The 21,365-nt window shown below is 48.4% G+C and overlaps 3 protein-coding genes across 4 annotated transcripts in view; 1 reads left to right on the top strand and 2 right to left on the bottom strand.

Moving 5' to 3' along the window:
- ARID3B (AT-rich interaction domain 3B) overlaps nucleotides 1–13,864 on the bottom strand; it is a 58,422-nt gene extending 44,558 nt beyond the window's left edge. The window contains exons 1-2 of one of the 2 annotated variants that reach the window (XM_083398896.1): nucleotides 13,433–13,864; nucleotides 7,561–8,216 (exon numbers count right to left, since the gene is read on the bottom strand). In XM_083398896.1, the coding sequence (XP_083255022.1) occupies nucleotides 7,561–8,136 (576 nt within the window). In that variant the 5' untranslated portion in view covers nucleotides 8,137–8,216; nucleotides 13,433–13,864. Of the gene's footprint in view, nucleotides 1–7,560; nucleotides 8,217–13,274; nucleotides 13,296–13,432 lie in introns of those variants that run through there. The other variant, XM_083398897.1, reaches the window with a different exon arrangement.
- The window catches only part of LOC310657815 (uncharacterized protein), a 437,520-nt gene that overhangs the window by 107,135 nt on the left and 309,020 nt on the right, over nucleotides 1–21,365 (top strand). The window lies entirely within an intron of this gene.
- On the bottom strand, nucleotides 15,698–20,430 carry LOC310685123 (actin, cytoplasmic 3). Its single transcript, XM_083456737.1, has 2 exons — nucleotides 20,289–20,430; nucleotides 15,698–16,925 (listed from the first exon to the last, which is right to left on the bottom strand). Exon 2 carries the CDS (start codon nucleotides 16,912–16,914, stop codon nucleotides 15,784–15,786), a length of 1,131 nt encoding a protein of 376 aa, XP_083312863.1. The 5' UTR covers nucleotides 16,915–16,925; nucleotides 20,289–20,430; the 3' UTR covers nucleotides 15,698–15,783.

Raw genomic sequence — 21,365 nt, 5'->3', positions numbered from 1 at the left:
CAGCACAGGCGTCTGAATTACTTCCTATACCTGGGAACCACTCACCGACAGAGTGTCCATCCTGCCAGGATCCAGAAGTAGTTCATTAGACCTTATCCATCCCATTTTTTCATCGCCGCCAAACTAAGCAGTTGGCTCCTTATCTCTCTTGCCCTGACCTAGCCACTGTGATCCACGCGACGGTCACCTCCAGACTGGATTATTGTAACTCGCTCTACGTGGGGCTGCCCTTGAGACTGACCCAGAAACTCCAGCGGGTGCAGAATGCCGCGGCGAGACTCCTTATGGGGTCTTCGCTGCGAGATCATATTCATCCGGTACTATACCAGCTGCCCTGGCTCCCGGTGGAGTACAGGATCAGGTTTAAGGTGCTGGTTTTAACCTTTAAAGCCCTATACGGCCTAGGACCCTCGTACCTACGGGACCTCCTCTCCTGGTATATGCCCCACAGAGAAATTTACAGTCTACAAATAAAAGCATCCTGAAGATCCCAGGCCACAGAGACGTTAGGCTGGCCTCAACTAGAGCCAGGGCTTTCTCGGCTGCGGCTCCAATCTGGTGGAACGCTCTGTCACAAGAGACTAGGGCCCTGCAGGACCTCACATCTTTCCGCAGGGCCTGCAAGACAGAGCTGTTCCACCAGGCCTTTGATCAGGACGCAGCCTGACCCCCTCCTCTGGCAATCTGCACAGAATGTTGCTTAATGGTTGCCATTAATTTGATTTTAATTAATTTTATAATGAATGTTTTTAGAATGTTGGATTATTTTGATTGTTGTTAGCCGCCCTGAGCCCAGCTTCGGCTGGGGAGGGCGGATATAAATAAAAATTTATTATTATATTATTATTACTGCATCCAGACACCAGTTTGATCACACATCTTTGAACACACACCCCTCACTTTCCACAGCAACCGCTACAAAAGTGAATCTAGGATGTAGCTCAGAAGACAGAAGCAAGGTTGATTTTCAGGGACTGGGACCACTCATGTCTCTGGGACAGGGCACTTGCCTCTACCCCAGCAGTGCTCCAAGTACCACCGCCTCTATTATTTTCTCTCAACTAAGTAAATAGTTGCTGCGCATCTCCACACTTAATGGCATTCTTGGTTACAATCTGTGCTATTCTTCTAGAAAAAGAGGTGCCGGAATTCACCACGGACACCTTCCTTGTTCTCCTAGAATAGCAAAGGAGCCCCCTGAGAGCTGCCGGAACTGAGTTCCAGCGAGTTCCGGCTAAAAAAAAGCCCTGGTTGCAATGAAGGCTGGACTTGCTGTCCATCTGGGATAGATGCAGGTGTCCTATCCCAGAGACACGAATGGCCCCAGTCACTCAGAATCAACCTTGATTCTGCCTGCTTAGCTACATTCTAGGTGTTTTAGTCACTATACAGTGACAGAACTTTGCAAAGAGTGCAACAAACAAGACAGCAGTTTCTGTCCCAAGCAGATTAAAATTCATATTATCTAAACAAACGGACTTGGGACATCAAGAGAAAATAAATAACAAATTTCAATGCATGGACATGACTATTTTGAACACTGTCCTAGGAGCATCACATTTTCTCCTCCAGCCATAAATTTATGTGTGTGAGAGCATTCGGAGATTTTATGTTCATGGCAGAGATGTTTCAGATTCCAAATTCACCATCAGCATCTAAACTGAGCATTGTGCTGCATGTGCAAGGCTTAAAATAATAATAAACCCATACCATACCACATTCAGCTTCCGGACTTTAAGACTGTTTCTTCACTTTTGACCTCAATCTGACACTTCTTAAATGGATCTGATGGAGAACCCAAACATCCACAAGTGTACACATATTAAGATAAACTTATCTGCTTGAAAATCTGTACCACTGTTTCTATGCAACAAAGTCATGTAAATGTAAACACAAGCATTTTAAACATGCAGTGGAAGAGTTATGCAACTTGCTGTGAAATGTTACCCCAAGTGAACAGAACTTGATGCAAATCTCTCTGCACTTCTTCTTCTCCCTGGTAACCTGAGAAAGTATTCAGCTATGCCTACAACTGGAGAGGGGCCCACACCTCTGCAAGGAACATCCTTCCCCTGCAAAGTTTTCGTTTCTCCTCTGCTCAATTGCAGCCGGCCATAATAACCATCCTACTGTAGCCGACTGAGCCCAGATGGATCCGGGAAGCTTAGGGGAGATAAAAAGCCGAAACGGCTCCCTCTGCTTTCCTTTGGGGATTTGCCAGTCCCTTGACAAGCGGCCAACCCTTCCCTCCTCATTTTGTGCTGACAAGATTCTCCCCGCCCCTGTGTCATAAGCTGAGCCAGCTCTTTTGTCTGCAAGGGTGCTCTACAATTATTTACTTGACTGTGGGAGGCTGAATGGAACTCCAAGCAGCCAGGCATCACCACCTGCCTGCCTTCCAATAGTATTTAGCAACTGAAAGCAGGACTAGCTGCAGTGGGACGGAGCTTGAGTTTTAAAACGAGGTTGAAGAACGGGGAAAGTGGCATCATGCCAAAAACACATTTTGGTTCACAGTGCCAATTTCAAGTGAAGTTAATGCAGCAGAGAGCCATTTTTAGATCAAACATATGTACTGGTCAATGTAAAACACCATTTAAGGAGAACTTGTTAACTATCTGACAGAAGAACATTACCAAGAGAGATCAAATGATTCCATTTCTTCCACCTAAACTAGGGTAAGCATTTGATGTTGTGGGACCACAATCTCATTAGGCTCTGCCAAGGGTACGGGGTGAGGGGAGAAGGTCCACCAGATGCCTTAAGGAAGCCAATAAGCAGGGTATGATGGCAAAATTCCTCATCTTTGCCTCCTGATCAACTTCTAAATCAACCTGGAGTTTACATATGACGATCTATGGTAAAGGTAAAGGTAAAGGGACCCCCTGACCATTAGGTCCAGTCGTGACCGACTCTGGGGTTGTGGTGCTCATCTCGCTTTACTGGCCGAGGGAGCCGGCGTACAGCTTCCAGGTCATGTGGCCAGCATGACTAAGCCGCTTCTGGCAAACCAGAGCAGCACACGGAAATGCCTTTTACCTTCCCGCCGGAGCGGTACCTATTTATCTACTTGAACTTTGACGTGCTTTCAAACTGCTAGGTTGGCAGGAGCAGGGACAGAGCAACGGGAGCTCACCCCATTGCGGGGATTCGAACCACCGACCTTCTGATCGGCAAGTCCCAGGCTCTGTGGTTTAACCCACAGCGCCACCTGCGTCCCTGACGATCTATGACCAACAGTCAAAGACTGCGAATTTACCTAGCCTTCTTTCAAAGCCAACTAAGCTAGTAGCCATCACTATATCATGTGGCCATGAATGCTCTGGAGCGACTGCCCACCATAGCCTGAAACAGGGTGGGTAGCCTGTGGCTCCTTCAGCTATGGGCAGATAACCCCCCCATTTTCCCTGATGAGTAGCCATGATGGCTGGGGCTGCTGGGAGAGGGAGTCCCAACAGCAGGTGGAGTACCATAGGCTGACCAGTCCTGGCTTGTAACACTGTCCTCCTTGCGACACATGCCTCTTCAGTGTTTCTCAACCTGTGGGTCCCCAGATGTTGTTGGACTACAACTTCCATCATTCCTAGCCAACATGACCAGTGGTCAGGGATGATGGGAGTTGTAGTCCAACAACATCTGGGGACCCACAGGTTGAGAACCGCTGCAAGTCATCAAGGCTGGATGACTGGTAACAAACTCCACGTGGGCTGATTTTGGAGGGCATTCAGGAACTTCGGTTTTAGCTGTGAAAAGTGCGGACCAAACCCAGGCCTTGAAGCATGTTGCTCGACCTGTGGGTCTATTTCCAAGCACAGCTGAAACTGCTCAGTATGTCCATTAAAGTCTTAAGCAAGGTGGGCTTAGGAAACGGAAGAGAACCAGCTTTCCCCATACACACCAGCTGTCCACTGAAGTCAGTGAGAGAGATCCTTCTGTGTATCCTGCCATCATCAGAAGCACAGCTGGTGGGCACACAGGGAAATGCCTACTTGAGTACAATGCCCAGATGTGGTTTCCAGATGTGGCTAGAAACCTTATCTCATGAGGCTACATTCTTCACCTGGAGAAGAGGAGACTAAGGTGGTATGTTCAACTAGTTAGAGGGTTGTCCCATGGAAGATGAAGCAAGCTTGTTTTCTCCTGCTCCAGATGGGAGAACCAAACTATTCAAGTGACAAGATAGGAGATGCTGACTAAAGATTAGGAAGAACTTGCTGGCTGTAGGAGCTGCTCAACAGTAGAATGGACTCCCTCAGAAGGTGATGGGCTCTCATTTGTTGGAGGTTTTCAAACAGAGGTTGGCTGGTCCTGTCAAGGACTCTTGATCTGTAATTCCCACATTGCAGAGAGTTGGACTAGATGACCCCTGAGGACCCCATCCAACTCTACAATTCAACGATTCTGTTAAATTTGCTTAGCCCCCTCTCTGGACCATCCAATGTAGGCTGAAGACCTTTTCATTTTTGTTTGTTACTAATGTGACACTCTCCCTAGTTTTCAAGTTGGCCTAATATCTGCTATTTTATTGTTTAGAATGTTTTTATTTTAAAGGTATGTATTGTTTTTAACTAAATATGAAAACTCTGTAAGGTAAAATGCCAGAATAAAAATCCTAAAATAAAGCAAACAAACACACAAACAAACAAACAAACAAACAAACACCTAGTGGTGAAGCAGTAAAATTGCTAGCCCAATTACAAAGCTAAGCAGGGCCCAGTATGGTTTCAAATTGGATGGGGAACAGCGTATTGAGATTCCTGCATTGCAGGGGGTTGTACTAGATTACCCTCGGGGGTCTCTTCCAACTCTACAATTCTATTGTTCTAAGTAAACAAACAGGAATGCAAACCGTTGGCACCCAGCACTCCCTTCACCATTGGCTATTTATAACATTAAAGGCCAGGAATTTCTGGAATTATTTAGGGACTGCTCACATTGAACAGCCAGCACAGCACCTTCACATAGCATGACAGAATAGTGACAGAATTCACATCACACTATTTACAATGACACAGATTGCACACCTCTGTCAGGGTCAGCTTATATCGAGCAGGTTGTGATATGGCAGAGGGTAATTGTCCAGGAGAATTTCTATACATCAAAAGCTCAATTGAGCTGTGCAGTTTATCTGAGGAGGGCCAATGATCATTTGCCAGACGGCTTGCCACCACCAGACTGACACTCCCCCTGTTCCTTTTGCAGATGTGCTCACTGCAACACCAGTTACTGCTGTTGTGAATGGTCATGGGACTAATCTGTATACACTTCATCCATGCACAGAAATGGCAGAAGCTGAACCTATTGCATTCTATGATCTTTATTGTGTTTTCTTCCCATACGGGTACACAGATCTCTCTCTCTCTCTCTCTCTCTCTCTCTGTGTGTGTGTGTGTGTGTGTGTGTGTGTGTACACACACACACACACACACACTTCTTTCATCTCTCTTTCTCTCACCTGAGGATGACATTTCATCAGGAGCAAGAAATAGACTATAATTCACAAACATTGATGCTATTGCAAAACTGCTCAACTTTAAGGTAGCACAGGATTTTCCCCTTTTTTCTTTTGCACTACCAACATGCTAATTCTCTAGAACCATTTAGAGTAATCACTCCTCAGCAACAAGCAAAGAGGATGTGCAACTAAAGGTCAGTCAACCCCCATGCAAGATGGTTCATGAACACCTAGAGACCAATTTACAATTGACTCAGCAGGCTGGCTGAACTTCTGCCAGTTGCATCACACTGCATGATTTGAATTGCAACACCCAAAAAGCTCTTTGACCACAGAAGAGTCACACGCTGCAGTACAGAGTGCCCATTACTCTCCAGCCAACAATACCAAAGCTGCCAGCATCAGCTGCAAACGGAAACTGTTAAGGGAGTAGGGGAGACTTCCCACGGTGTGCTCAGAGGGTTCGCCACATTCCTGCCATGCACTTCACCTTCCCTTCCTGGGCCCACAGTGGCAGGCAGGAGCTGCAAAAAGCAAAAGGCTTCCCTTCTGTTTTTGAAAAAAGCTACAAAGGGGTTGCTTGACAGCCCACAGGTACCAGCTGCACAAATATAAGTCGGGGGACACCTGGATTGCTAGTAGAAGATGTGAAAAGGATCTAAGGGTCTTAGTAGACCACAAGCTTAACAAGAGTCAACAATGTGATGCAGCAGCAAAAAAAACTAATGATATTCTAGGCTTCATCAATCGAAGTATAATGTCTAGGTTAATGGGCAGTTATAGTACCACTCTATTCTGCCTTGGCCAGACCACATCTGGAATACTGTACCCAGTTTTGGTGCCCAATTTAAGAAGGATATTGAGAAGCTGCAATGTATGCAGAGGAGGGTGACCAGGATGAGAAAGGGTCTTGTGGGGAATGGTTGAGGGAGTTGGATGCGCTTGGCCTGGGAGGGAGGAGACTGAGAGGAGATATGGTGGCCATCTTCAAATGGCTAGGGGGCTGTCACATGGCAGATGGGGCAGGCTTGTTTTCTCCTGCTCTGGAGGCAAGGACCTAAACCAATGGATTCAAGAAAGGAGATTCCAACTAAACGTCAGAAAGAACTTTCTGACAGCAAGAGCAGTTTGACAGACTCCCATGAAAGGTGGAGGTTTTTAAACATAGGTTGGAGGGTCATGTGTCCTGGATGCTTTAGTTGGGATTCCTGCATTGCAGGGGGTTGGACTAGATGAACCGTCAGGGGTCCCTTCCAACTCTATGATTTACCTTTCCCCCTTTTCAGAACTAACATTTCTCAAGGGATTGGACTGCAATAGCCTTCACCACAGTGCTGCAGTCTTTCCTATTATTTTATAGGCAGGTAAACTACAGTGGTGCCTCGCAAGACGAAAAGAATCCGTTCCGCGAGTCTCTTCGTCTTGCGGTTTTTTTCGTCTTGCGAAGCAAGCCCATTAGCGGATTAGCGCTATTAGCGGTTTAGCGGCTATTAAGGGATTAGCGGATTAGCTGCTAAAAGGCTATTAGCAGCTTAGTGGATCAGCTGATAAGCGGCTTAGATCAGCTGTTAAGCGGCTTAGAATCAGCTGTTAAGCAGCTTAGCGAACAGCTGTTAAGCGGCTTAGGGGCTGGGGAAAAAGGGGGGGAGGGAAAAAAACCCCCGCAGAACTCGCAAGATATTTTCGTCTTGCGAAGCAAGCCCATAGCAAATTCGTTTTGCGAAGCACCTCCAAAACGGAAAACCCTTTCGTCTAGCGGTTTTTCCGTCTTGCGAGGCATTCGTCTTGCGGGGCACCACTGTACTTGATCTGCCCTTATGCTGGTCTATGACAGTAATAAAGATTTAATTGATTGATACTTGATCTGCCCAAGACAGTCATTTGGCAAGCTCTAACACAGCTTTCTGCCAACCTACTACCTGCAGATGCTTTTAGACTACCACTCCCATCAGCCCTGACCAGCTGATGGAAATTGCAGTCCAAAACACCTGCAGGGCACCAGGTTGGCAAAGGCTGCGCCAATGGAATCCCTCGAGGGAAGTGCCTGCTTCCAGGACCACCAACAGTCAACCCGGGTGGCAGGGGTAACAACCGCTATTACTGACCTGCTTGAGCTGCTCATCCAGCCTCCAGGCCTGCCTTCCAGATGATGAACCACAATATGGAGGGTTGGCAGACTCATTACCCTGCTCATCCTTTCCCTGCTGTCCCCGCTGCCCCCCTAGAATAGGCAGAGGATTAGAGGAAGAAGCCACTCTTTGGTTGTGGGGGGCAACTTTGGAAGCATGAAAATACTTCAAAGCGGAACATGACTCTTTCCCAGTTCTTGGTGCATCATCCTCAAGGTCACCATCTTCCAAATCTTCTTCTCCTCCCTCCTCTTCCTCCTCTTCTTCTTCTTCCTCCTCCTCCTCCGAGTTCATACTGCTCTGATCAAACGTCTGGGCAGCCCCAAGCACAGGTGGGACTCTGGCGGAAGGACCAAGGAGGGGGCCACCTGGAGCCTTTCCAGATGTGGCACCAAGAGCAGCTTGCTGCACCGTCAGCTGCTGGGCATAATGCAGCTGGGTTTCCCTCATCTGCCTCTGTTGCCTCTCCCTGGAATCCATCTGCAGAGGGGCTGCTTGCTGTTGCTGCTGCTTCTGCTTTTGCAGCTGCTCCACGACAGCCTCCAGTTTCATCCTGCTGTTAACATGGCTGCGATAAGGTGAGAGTTCTGCTGGAGAAGACTCCAGCCAAAGCCTTTGGAGAGCAGTGGAATCTGAAAAACAAATATTGACCTGTGTAAGCTACTTGCCGCTGTCCTCCCACCAGGAGTCCTCCCACCAGGACAAGAAGAAAAAAAGCAAAGCTCATATTCCCCTGCCCCCTGAATGAGAAACCACCGCCATTCAGTCCCAGATTTCACTGCATATTTGGCACCTTTTCATTTACAACTCCTCTCCCTAATGAAGTGTAGCCCCTGAACCAGCTTCATGATCTGTGCAAAAGGAACATCCTCCCATCTTGTCAAATTTACGAAATATTTGAGTGTTAGGTTTTAGCCAATTTTTATTAAGTCCATACCTCTTGTCATCTCTCCACAATGAGACCCAAAATACTTAAAATTTGCACAATTAAAAAGAAACAAAATCCAATCCAAGCAGTAAAAAGCAGCACTGAGACCTATTTAAGTACTCAAGAGTCCTATCCTGAATCAAGTGCCCCAGATGACTCTTTATTCAGAAGCTTATTTGCATACAAAATAAACTTTTTCCTTTGCCTGCTATTTTACTATGGACTGATCTGATCAGTCAATAGTATTTAAGGACCATAAGAAAATCTGGAGCTTTGTCTGTATGCATTGGCAGTCAAAACCCAGGCAGGAGTCTTTTAGACTCAACAAGGGGCTAACAGGGGCTGTTTTAACTCTCTCTGTTCCTTTTCTCCAGCCTCCAGTTATGTCAGTGCATCAGATTAGGCTGGCCAAAGCCAGCGTGGTGCAGTCTGGAGTATGGGCCCAGAAGTGAGGAGGCTTGCTTGGGTACAATCCCTTACTGAGCCACAGAGCTCCCTTGGTGACACTGGACCAGTCACTATTTTGCAACCTAATCAATCTCACCAGTTTAGGATAAAATGGGAAGGTGGGAAGAACACGCGTCACCCTGAGCTCCTTGGTGGGAGGATGGGATAAAATGTCATAAAACAAATACTTCTGAATTCCATTTGCTAGAAACCACCGGAGGGGAGAGTGCTGTTGCGCTCAGGACCTGCTTGCAGGCTTCCTACAGACTTCTGTGAGAGCAGGATGCTGGACTACATGAGCCACTGGCCTGATCCAGAAGAGCTCTTATTATGTTTTTAAACAAGAAACTACCTTCGCATCAGTTTTGATTAGATCAAAGATGTGGAAACATCCTTAAGGTGACAAGGCATCCGACACAAGAGTTTGTGTGCCCAATCTGCACACTCTGAAGGGGGCCAGTTTCATTTTTTTCAGCAGCTTATTGTTTACGCGACTACTGTACATGCTAGGGATTTCACTACTTTTGTATTCACACAATTATATACTCATTTGGACTCTGTCTCCAGTTGCAAAACTGTTGCAGCAACAGGCCCCTCATTCATACAACTTGGGAAGCAAAATGTGTGTGAAAAGGGATGGGGGGGGGGGAGAGAAGAGGCGAGAGAAAAGCCTCAGCACTATCAATCAACAGGGCAGCAACAACAGGGTGCCAAGAAAGAGTTCCACTCTCCCTTAGCAACTGCCCCAATAATAGTAAGACCTGCCTCACAGTTTTGGATGCAGGAAAATACAGCACAATAGCAACCTGCGAATATCAAATGGTTCATAAGATACACCAAGAAAACTTGCAATTGGTAATTATATGATCAACTCTCCTCAAGGAAAGTTACCTCCTGATCCAGAACTAAGCTAGTGATTGCAGGTTTTAAATGTAATAGTGGTCCTGGTGAGATCCCTTCTCTACAAGGGTAAACATAAGGTAGACATGAAGCCCCTTTCCTTGTCCTCTACTGTAGCTGTGCCTGATGCACATAGTTGAACTAAATGTATTATGCTCCCATTTTCTGCAATACTTCAATTTTCTTCCCCATATCAAATTTTACATTAGAAAGTACAAGAGGAACAACCTGCCAAAAGTGCCATATGCAATGATGACACTTTATGAAAAAATTCACCTCCCAGTGTGAATTTTGTACACATCATTTTTACAAAGGCAAGAGGGATAGCCAGGAAACAGAATTTCAATATACAAGAAGGCAAAATGCAAATAGCAACTGAACAAAGTGTTGACCCTTTCCTCCCCCCGTCCATCTACTGAAACTTTAAAATAAACTTGCTTCTTTTTCTTTGCCTCTTAAGATTGTATTCTGACATTTAGCAAAATAACTTCTCTCTAAATGAAATAGGTTATTTTGCTAAGACTAAGTATGCAGTTCCTAGAACAAGCCCATATCTCATTTTGGAGAACACCAAACAACCAAAAGGAGACCAAGAATTTCCAGTGTGCGTCTCAAATGTTCTGCTAAGCTACAGTAAATCAAAATCAAACTAATCCCTTAGCTATAAGTCAGGGAGAAATGCTCAAGAGCTCATAGTGCAATCATCCCATCAATCCCAACCCCATGCTTTCAGTTAGATTAGAATGCCACAAACAATCTTGTAATGCCTGAACTAGTACTTGACATACTGTTTACATACTGTTTATAAACTGCAAGGACAACTATGGATTTTGGATAAAAGAGCTGTGACATCTATAAAATCTCTACTTTTCTTGAAACATGCTATAAGGACATTACTGTAAGATGTCTACAGTGCCTCAGGTGAAGATCCACAAAAGAACAGACAGGGAACATGTGCCACAGGTCCAAAACTATAATTCATGACCTGGTATTCTCTTGCTGTGTCCAGTAAACACTTCAGGTGTGGGAACATTTGCTGTGCTCTCTCTCTGGTTCCTGCAGGTCTCACCCAGGTCCAGAACAACTCTACTTGGCAGGTTCCAGCAAGACGGATGCATCCTTGCCGAAGGCTACAATTAGACATGAATGCAAAACCCTACCAGCCTCCAGTGCTAAAGAAAGGGACCTGAGCAAGGGCAGCCACACCTTAAGTATTCAGGCAACCATCAAATCCCTATCATAGCAGTTCAGTCCTGAGAGTGCTTCCCCCAAATTTCAATGTACACAATCAATTTTAGATTGCATGTGCTGGCCATACCCTTTGTTTCATTGAAATATCCCTGTCCCCAGCAAATACAGGTTGGATTTGTGGTGTCCATTTGTGGACATCCAGTTGCATCTGCGTTTCAATCTTTGAACAGTATCGGTGCACTGACTTTAACCATGCTTATGTGCAGAGTAAGCCCCACCAAGTCCTGCATCCTGATATAGGTACTTCAGATTGCAGCCTTAAAGGAGAAAGAAAAGCCTGCTGACGCCGTACCGCCACTTCTTCAGGGTATACCATGCAAGACCCTAAAGATCAAGATACACTCCCCAATATACTTAAAAAAACCCTCTGCACACCGTTCTGAGAAAAACACACCCAACATCACTGCCCATTCCAATTAATACTCTAGTATCATATATGTGGGGACGCGGGTGGCGCTGTGGGTTAAACCACAGAGCCTAGGACTTGCCGATCAGAAGGTCAGCGGTTCGAATCCCCATGACGGGGTGAGCTCCCGTTGCTCGGTCCCTGCTCCTGTCAACCTAGCAGTTCGAAAGCACGTCAGAGTGCAAGTAGATAAATAAGTACCGCTCCGGCGAGAAGGTAAACGGCGTTTCCGTGCGCTGCTCTGGTTCGCCAGAAGTGGCTTAGTCATGCTGGCCACATGACCCAGAAACTGTACGCCGGCTCCCTCGGCCAATAAAGCGAGATGAGCGCCGCAACCCCAGAGTCGGCCACGACTGAACCTAATAGTCAGGGGTCCTTTATCATATATGTGTGTACTTGTTTCCATCACTCACATCCCCTTCTTCATGTAACACGTAATCAAGTTGACTACTAATGGTGAATAAAAATAAGAAAATGTGTTCACCAACAGTACACATTATCTACAAATGTATATGTCCAAAAACAGCAGCTCACACCCAAAAGAGTACTAAAGAACTTGGTAAAACCAGTGCTTTTCTCAGGGGGTACTCAGAGGTGTGCACACCCACCCACACCCGCTTTCTCTCTCTTTTGTTAAAATGTGTTGCCCTTACTGCAACAACTTCATGGTGAGTACAGGCATCTTTTCTTGTTAAAAACTGACACTTACTGCAACAACTTCTTGGTGAGTACCAGCACCTATTTTGTGGGGGTGGGGGGGAGCACTGGGTAAAACCACACCAGAAAAAATATATTGGGGGGGGGGTAAGAGTCACTGCTGCTTGCTGGAAATTGAGCTACAATGGGATTGGATGTACACATAACTGGGCTGCTCTGATTTTAGGTGTTCTGGTAGAAAAAGCCCTGTTATTATTAACCTTTTCCCTACCTTCTCTCCTGTAGTCAGCTTTACCCCCATCTGATGAATTAATGGTTTGTATTGGCACAACCAGAGCGTTCAACAGTCACTTCTCCATAGACTTCTCTGTGCTGCACCTAACCTAGCTTCTAATCACAGCTTTGAAATGTTATAGGTCTATAAAATTACAGCCACAACTAAAAACAGTTCTCCTACCCACTTGACACTAGATCCCAAGTGGAACTGAATTGGTGGCAGCAGATTCAGGACATGGTGCATTTCAACTGAAGCAGAAAACACAACTAAGCATCCTGAATTCTTCAACTTAAAACTGTGGCAATGGTGAAAGTTGGTATACTTCCCTTCCCAGAAAAGGCATTACTTACACCCTCTGAAGTTCACTACGAAATTCTATGCTTTCCACACAAACAAACCCTCTCAGAGAAAATAAGTCCCACTGTAATAAATAGGGGCTTACTAGAATCGTGTGCAGGATCTCTTTTAACTTAGCTCTTTTAACTGTTTTTCACACAGGCTATAGAGAACTTTCTTATCCCTCCTCAAAAGCGGCTCCCGATAGGAACGACTGTTCAAGTCAGTGGGAGGTGGAGCAGCCCAAAGGCGCCCCGCGGCCCTTCCTCGAGAGTAAGACCGCGCAGCAGCATGGGATTCCTCTCAGTCAGGGTCGGCCAGAGCGCGCGGCCTGAGGCTGCGGGCGAGCCGCGTTCCCCGGGGGCGCCCAAGGGCCCCGCCGCGGTCCTGAGAGAAGCCCCGCCGAGACCGCCAGGTCGACGCGCGCCCGGAGCCACCAGCAGCTGCTCTGCAGCCCGAACCTGAGGGAGGAAGCGCCGCCGGCTTACTCGCGAGGAAGCCCCTTCTCGCCGGGCGGAGGCAGCGCCAAGACTCTCCCCGGAGCCAACTCCGCGCCTCCTCACGAGCGGCCGCCGCCCGCCGCGCCAACTCCCGCAGCCCCGCGACTCCCCTCACTCCCACCCCCGCCGACAGGCCGCCTCTTTACCTCAGCGCGGCGACCGCAACAGCCAGGCAGCCCAGGAGGCAGGCAGGCAACCGCCCGCTCCGGCGGGTCTCGCGCGCAGCAGCAGCAGCCGCCGCCTCAGCCGCGCCCCCAAACACCCCCGCCCCGTCCCGTGGTCCCTCCCTCCCTCGGCCGGACCGGAAGCGGAGGACACAGGCGGTGCGGGGGACCTGTTTGACAGAGCACCGGAAGTAGCGTCACCAACGGGGACTCGGGAGGCCAGCAACCACTTCCGGGTTGGGGGGGAGGAGACGATTGTTTAAATTATTAAATGAATAACAAGATAATAGGGGGGAAAGGGAGGATGGGAGGCCCGTTAGGCTAAGTGGAGCTTATTCCAGGGAGAAGCTCCCCCCGTGCCTGCAAATGGAACGGCTCGAGAGGCGCGTCACTCGACTCCGTCGACGACGCTCTGTTCCGTTTCTCTATGGCTCGCTCTCCGAGACACTCCGGCCCTTGCCATCTCCATGCCTCCCCCGCCATAGAGACGGCAGCTAGAGTGACACCGCCTGCGGCCATAGACGGGACGCTTCCGACCGGAAGTTTGGACTAAAATGTGTAAAATGTTCGCTATTTATTAACTCCGCCTGAGGGTTTTTTGTGTAATTATTCTCTATTTCCACAGGAAAAAGTGAGGGGAAAGGGAAATGAAGGTGGCACTAAAAAGAAAAAGAGGGAAAGATCTCCACCGAGGACTTAACCATATAGGCTGAGAGGGCGGGGCAGGCGCCTCTTTTTGCGAAATCACCATAGCAACCGATAAGAAGCAGGCCGAGGAGGGAGCGGGGCGGGGCCAAGGAGTGGACGGGCGGGACTCCGTAATCAACAGCCAATGGGCGTCAGGATTAGTCCGTTCCGGGAAATATGAACGGCTCGTGGCGCAGCAGCGTTGATAGCCGCTCCTCTGAGGTAGTGCGCACGCGCGCCAGTAGCTCTTCGTTCAGATTTTGGCGCCCCCTTCCGTGGGGGGAAGTGACCTGGAGGCAGAGCGCCTGAAACTCGCACTCGGAAGGCTGCGGGTTCGATCCCGGAGAGAGAGAGAGAGTGATATGCCATGCTAAAAGGCAGGGCATGGAGGGCAGCCAGGATCAGCCGGTTCGGTGTTTGCAGCCAGCGTGTTGTCCAGCTGATTCCTGCATTGCAGGGGGTTGGACTATTGACCTTGCAGGTCTCTGACTGTAGGACTCCCGCGGATCATCTAGTATTCCAACCCCCTGAAATGCAGGAATCACAATAGCATAGAATAAATGAAATAAATAAAATGTGCCCCATGGCTATCAGAGACAGGGCCATTCTGCTGTGGAACCCAAATTCTGGGGCTCTCTCCCTGCACCTATTCTCCCAGGTATTTATTTTCACCCATTTCACCGATTTTCAAAGCCGACTTCATCCTTTTTTTAGAAAACGGTGTTCTAATAAGGCACAGAATGTATGGTGGTTTATAAGAATTTGTCTGTTCAGGTACTTTGGGGGCACTTGTTAAAAGGCAGATTAAATCCAGCTAAGAAAACAAACAGATATTGCAAGGTGGGTTTGAGTTGGATGGAGGTTGCCCTGATTATGACATTTAAGGAGATACATAAATGTAATCTATAATAAATAAACTGCTCAATGATGCCGACTATTGACTCGCATGGAGCTGTATATTCAGGGTTAACCCCCCAGAGGTTGGTACTTCCTCCAGCTGCTGCCACCTTGCCCAGTGATCAGGGATGCTGGGATCAGGGATGATGGTCATATTCATAAGTTAGGCCTCCCCTTTGCTAAATTCACAACTTAGCATTCATTTTTATCACATTCTCGAATTTTTAGAGCACTCATGTCTCAGATTAAAGCTGGGGAATGTGAGGCGTGATCCCTTTAGGGAGCAACCTGCATTGCGTTTGTAGCCGTTGTAACCCTGGGAACTTCCTCAGAGTAAGCCCTGGCTCAGTGTAAACAAGCGACCCTTGGCTACAGCTCATGGTCTGTTTGGAGCAAGACCAACCATAAGGCCCGTGTCCAGAGGTGATGCTCAGCCAAACTACCGCTCAGCTCTGGACGCTGTGGCAGCAGGACATGGGGACAAGTGAAGCAGAACCACAAGTGTGGGTCCCTGTACCCCCAATCTGTCTCGCTGCAACGCTGAGCAGGAAATTGGCTTCATGTTATGTGTTGGCTCCAAAAAGCTGTGGTTATCAAGAGAGTCATTTACTACAAGAAGCACACCAATTTTTACTTCATTTAGCATGACTTTATTGGCTAAATATCCTGCAAGAGGACAGAATTCAACAGATAAAAGCAAGGCCCCCCCAAAATTGGACTTGGCCAGAAGAGGTTGGCTGCTTGGATTGTTAGAAGCATTTGCGGTGGACGATGGATGGGCCAGACTCATCGTACTCCTGCTTGCTGATCCACATCTGCTGGAAGGTGGAGAGAGAGGCCAGGATGGAGCCCCCGATCCACACCGAATATTTACGCTCTGGCGGGGCGATGATCTTGATCTTCATTGTGCTGGGGGCCAGGGATGTGATCTCCTTCTGCATCCGGTCAGCAATGCCGGGGTACATGGTGCTGCCACCAGAGAGCACCGTGTTGGCATACAGGTCCTTGCGGATGTCCACATCGCATTTCATGATGGACTTGTAGGTTTCCTCATGGATGCCAGTCAACTCCAAGCCCAGGAAGGAGGGCTGGAAAAGGGCCTCGGGGCACCGGAAGCGCTCGTTGCCAATGGTGATCACCTGCCCATCCGGCAGCTCATAGCTCTTCTCCAGGGAGGAGGAGGAGGCGGCCGTGGCCATTTCCTGATCAAAGTCCAGGGCCACATAGCAGAGCTTCTCCTTCATGTCCCGCACTATCTCCCTCTCAGCCGTGGTGACGAAGCTGTAGCCCCTCTCAGTCAGGATCTTCATGAGGTAGTCAGTCAGGTCACGACCAGCCAGGTCCAGGCGCTTGATGGCGTGGGGCAGGGCATAGCCCTCATAGATGGGCACCGTGTGGGTCACCCCGTCCCCGGAGTCCATGACAATCCCGGTGGTGCGGCCAGAAGCATAGAGCGACAGTACGGCCTGGATGGCCACGTACATGGCTGGCGTGTTGAAAGTCTCAAACATGATCTGCGTCATTTTCTCACGGTTCGCCTTTGGATTCTGGGGGGCTTCCGTGAGCAAGACTGGGTGCTCCTCGGGGGCCACCCGCAACTCGTTGTAGAAGGTGTGGTGCCAGATCTTCTCCATGTCATCCCAGTTGCCGACGATGCCATGTTCGATGGGGTACTTCAGGGTGAGGATGCCCCTCTTGCTCTGTGCCTCATCGCCCACGTAGCTGTCCTTCTGGCCCATCCCCACCATGACCCCCTGGTGCCTGGGCCGCCCCACGATGGAGGGGAACACGGCCCGTGGAGCGTCGTCTCCCGCAAATCCCGCTTTGCACATTCCAGAGCCGTTGTCCACGACCAGAGCGGCAACCTCATCCTCCGCCATTTTGAATGGATCTGTAGGGAATGCAAGACGGGACAGACTTCAGGCAGCTGCTTCAGGACAAGGGTGGGGACACACTAGACAAGAGAGATTAGAGACAAGCTATGCAACACTAATGTATTCTCCAGCTTCATCCACCTTGAGAGTGCAACTCTCTAAAAATGCACTTTGGAATTCTCCATATGAGTCAGAAGTAAGAAACAAATCAAGCTAAGAAATCTGCCGAATGCAAACAAAGCTGGCGTTTAAGTACGTACACATACAAAAAAAAATTTACTCCTTGGAATACACGTCAACTTTACACATTTAGAGAGGCTTGCCTGATGGAGGAAAGTGCCATGAGGCTCTGAGAACAATACAGCAAAGGTGCCTTCTGGTGTCAATACGAATTAAGATGCCACCACTCAATTTGCCCCTGGTTTGGTCAACTTACCCAGCCCAGACAGATGCATTTTGCCTCTCCCTGATAAATCAGTGCTGCCCGTTTTCTCTCTGCATTGCCATTTTTGCCCAAAGGCAAGGCAAGAAAGCTGCTATTTCCCCTTTACGGCCACCCATGCTCATGAGTGAGGAGTCACAGTGCTTCTCTCCCTAAAACTATTCTGCAGTCACTTTCAAACTTCAGCCCATTCTAAAGAAGCAGAGGTTTGATTTTCTGAAAAAGTTTCACATCACACTAACAAGCATTTTCATTACCAGGTTGTTCCACCATTTTAGGAAAAGAGCACATGTATTTTTTCCCGACAACTCCGATAGCTCAGTCAGTAGAGCCTGAGATTTTGAATCTCAGGGTTGTGGGTTCAAACCCCACATTGGGCAAAAGATTCCTGCATTGCAGGGGGTTGGACTAGATGACCCTTGCGGTCTCTTCCAACTCTACAATTCTATGATTCTATAAAGCCGCATTTGCCCAATCTGTTACATTTTTATGCAGTCATTTTAATTTTTCTTGAGTAGCCAGTCATTTTCCTTGGGACGTGGGTGGCGCTGTGGTCTAAACCACAGAGCCTAGGGCTTGCCAGTCAGAAGGTTGGCAGTTCGAATCCCTGCGACGGGGTGAGCTCCCGTTGCTCAGTCCCTGCTCCTGCCAACCTAGCAGTTCGAAAGCACGTCAAAGTGCAAGTAGATAAATAGGAACCGCTCTGGCGGGAAGGTAAACGGCGTTTCTGTGCGCTGCTCTGGTTTGCCAGAAGCGGCTTAGTCATGCTGGCCACATGACCCGGAAGCTGTATACCAGCTCCCTCGGCCAATAAAGCGAGATGAGCGCCACAACCCCAGAGTCGGCCACGACAGGACCTAACGGTCAAGGGTCCCTTTACCTGTAGCCAGTCATTTTAATGATAGTTCTGAACTGCTTAATTTATTACTATTTTAAAAATCTTTTTCTATCGCTGAAGGATTTGATATTTCTGTCCTATGAGAAAATAGCATTAGGGCCTTTTTTGGTTTAAAGAAAGAAAGAGGCAACACGCTAGATTTCTAACGAATTGTGCATAGCGTGGAGCAATTGGACGAGAAACGTTTTGCTTCCTCTCTTGTGACTTGAGAATTTGTGGACATCCGATGAAGCTGAATGTCAGAAGATTCAGAAGAGAAAACAAAGGATTTATTTGATGAGGGTGGCAGTATATGAATAAATAAAAACAAATTGGAAGCAGGGGTAACTAGACTGCACAGTTTCACTGTTGCATGTTTGCTAAGCAAGACTAGGGGGCCACCTGCATCTTGTTTTAGAAGACATGGTGCCAGATCTTATCCATGTTGTCCCACCTGCCTCTTCAGAGGGTGTGCAACTCCATCCAGAACAGGTAACTTGCCAATTTCCCAAACATGGGAGCTACCTTCGCATAGAGCCCCCATCTTCCCAGGAGTCAAGCACAGATGATGGGCCCTCGCCCAGTCCACCACTGCATCCAGACACCAAAGCTTTCTCCTGGTCCAGATGTTATGTTGGACTAGGACCAGGAATGTCTGAGTTCAAATCACCGGATGACCTGGAGGCAGTCACTGTCTCTCAGGGTAATTTACCTCGCAAGGTTGTTGTGAAGATTAAAGCAGGGCAGCGGGCACATATGGCACCCTGAGCTGCTTAAAGGAAAGGTGGTATATCCGTGAAATAAATAATCATGACGGGGTAGCCTATATGGGGCTCAGCAGATGTTTCTGGAGTATAGCTGCCCTCATCCCGGACTACTAGTTGTGCTAGCTGGAGCCGCTGGGAGTTGTAGTTTAGCAGCATCTGATAGGTGCCTCATTTCCCTGGAATGTAAGGTGGGAAGTGCCTCTGGGTCTAGGAACGATGGTGGCCATTTCTCCAGTTGCTCCTGCGTAGCTGCTCAGTCCTACAGCTTCTTGGAAATGATTCCTGTGTTCCGATTCAGACCACACTCCGTCCCTGAGCTACAGCTACTCTCTAGCAAAACTCTGCCCATAGACCAAGTCTGGTTGTCAGTCCATTTAGCCCACTGCATTGCTTACCCTGACCAGCAGCAGCTCTTGGGCCTCCGGACAGCTGCTACTTTCCACCTGGGGATGCCAGGAACAACCTCTGCACTCTGCTGCTGCACCAAGGCCCCTCCAACTTAGAATAGAATCATAGAATCATAGAGTTGGAAGAGACCACAAGGGCCATCGAGTCCAACCCCCTGCCGAGCAGGAAACACCATCAGAGCACTCCTGACATATGGTTGTCAAGCTTCTGCTTAAAGACCTCCAAAGAAGGAGACTCCACCACACTCCTTGGCAGCAAATTCCACTGCCGAACAGCTCTTACTGTCAGGAAGTTCTTCCTAATGTTTAGGTGGAATCTTCTTTCTTGTAGTTTGGATCCATTGCTCCGTGTCCGCTTCTCTGGTTCAGCAGAAAACAACCTTTCTCCCTCCTCTATGTGACATCCTTTTATACTTCCCAGGCTGCCGTTTTGAATTTAGCCTAGGAGCTCAAGAAGGTGCCTTGAATGAGATCAGACCTTTGGTCCATCTGGCTCAGGGTGGTCCACACTGGTGGGCAGCAGCAGCTCTCCAGGATTTTAAGCAGGGGGCTCTCCCAGTCCTATCTGGGATTGAACCCAGGACCTGTGTGCAAGCCAGGTCCTCTCCCGTTGAGCTACAGCCTTTCCTTTCCTCCCTCACCCAGCCTCCAGCACAGCTCACCTTCCTTCTGATCATAAGCTAGAGGATTTTTAAAGAGAGGTGGGATAGCCAACTGTCAGGGATTCTGTAGTTCTGATTCCTGCATTGGAGGGGTTGGCCTAGATGACCCTTGGGGGTCCCTTCCAACTCTACAGTTCTGTCATTCTACAGAGTAGAAAGGAAACAAACAGAACAGGAAGGATCAGGCAGAGAAACCGAGGGTGCTGAGTCCTGTTTCATACTTACCTGAGGGAGATGCAGTCGCCTTTGCTGTTAATCTCACGGGGATCCCAGTAAACGCAAAATCTTTTCCTTCCTCGTTCCACTCACCTGTTCCTATCCAGTCTGCTCCCTGGTCTTATACCTCAGCTTATCTGTTGGAAATGGTTTTATTGGAAACCACGTGTGCAGTAAAGAAATATCATAAATACACCTCCCGTAGCCTCTCGGGGCAAAGAGCAAAAGGGCTGCATTTTGCAGCATGGCCAAATATGGTCAGATTGAAGCATCTCTGGTCATATTCTAGCAATTCATTGGTGTGTCTTAAAAAAAAGTCCTTCTGCTGACTCAACGTGTGGGAGCCGGTTGAAGTTAAATCCTTTGAAGACAGAGGTCCTCTGGCTGGGTTGGGACGACATGGGGTTGGGGGGCCAACTCCCATCTCTTGCGGGGGCTCAATTAGTGCCAGCGCCTTCTGTCAGGAGTTTGGGTGTAACCTTTGACACCTCCCTCTCTATGGAGGTGCAGGTTGCAGCTACAGCAAAGGCGCCATTTTTCCACCTTCGCCATGCTAAGCAGCTGATCCCTTACCTTTCTCGCCCTCATCTAGCCACAGTGATCCATGCGACAATTACCCCCAGGCTTGATTATTGTAACTCGCTCTACGCGGGGCTGCCCTTGAAGCTGACCCAGAAATTCCAGCGGGTGCAGAATGCCGCGGCGAGGCTCCTTATGGGGTCCTTGCTGCGGGATCACATTCACCCAGTCCTATACCAGCTGCACTGGCTCCCGGTGGAGTACAGGGTCAGGTTTAAGGTGCTGGTTTTAACATCTTTCCGCAGGGCCTGCAAGACGGAGCTGTTCTGCCAGGCCTTTGGTCGGGGTTCAGTCTGACACCCTCTCCCCTTTCATAAGAACTTGCATGAAAGTGGCCTCCCAATTTTTCTCACAGGCCCATATAAGTTCAGCACAAACAGTTGGGCCTGGTGAGCATTTAAGGTCCCCAACCCTAATCTGCGGGTTGCCATCTGATAGGATTTTATTCTGATCCTGATCTGATTTGAGGATGTAATTTAATTGATTGATCACTGAGATTACCCAAAG

This window comes from Podarcis tiliguerta (assembly GCF_965153285.1).
Source record: "Podarcis tiliguerta genome assembly, chromosome: 9".
In the NCBI taxonomy this organism is placed as follows: Eukaryota; Metazoa; Chordata; class Lepidosauria; order Squamata; family Lacertidae; genus Podarcis; species Podarcis tiliguerta.
This window is presented reverse-complemented; position numbering and strand designations above follow the sequence as displayed.

Coding starts and splice junctions, on each gene's coding strand:
- LOC310685123 (XM_083456737.1), bottom strand. CDS start 16,914: ATGGCGGAGGATGAGGTTGCCGCTCTGGTCGTGGACAACGGCTCTGGA.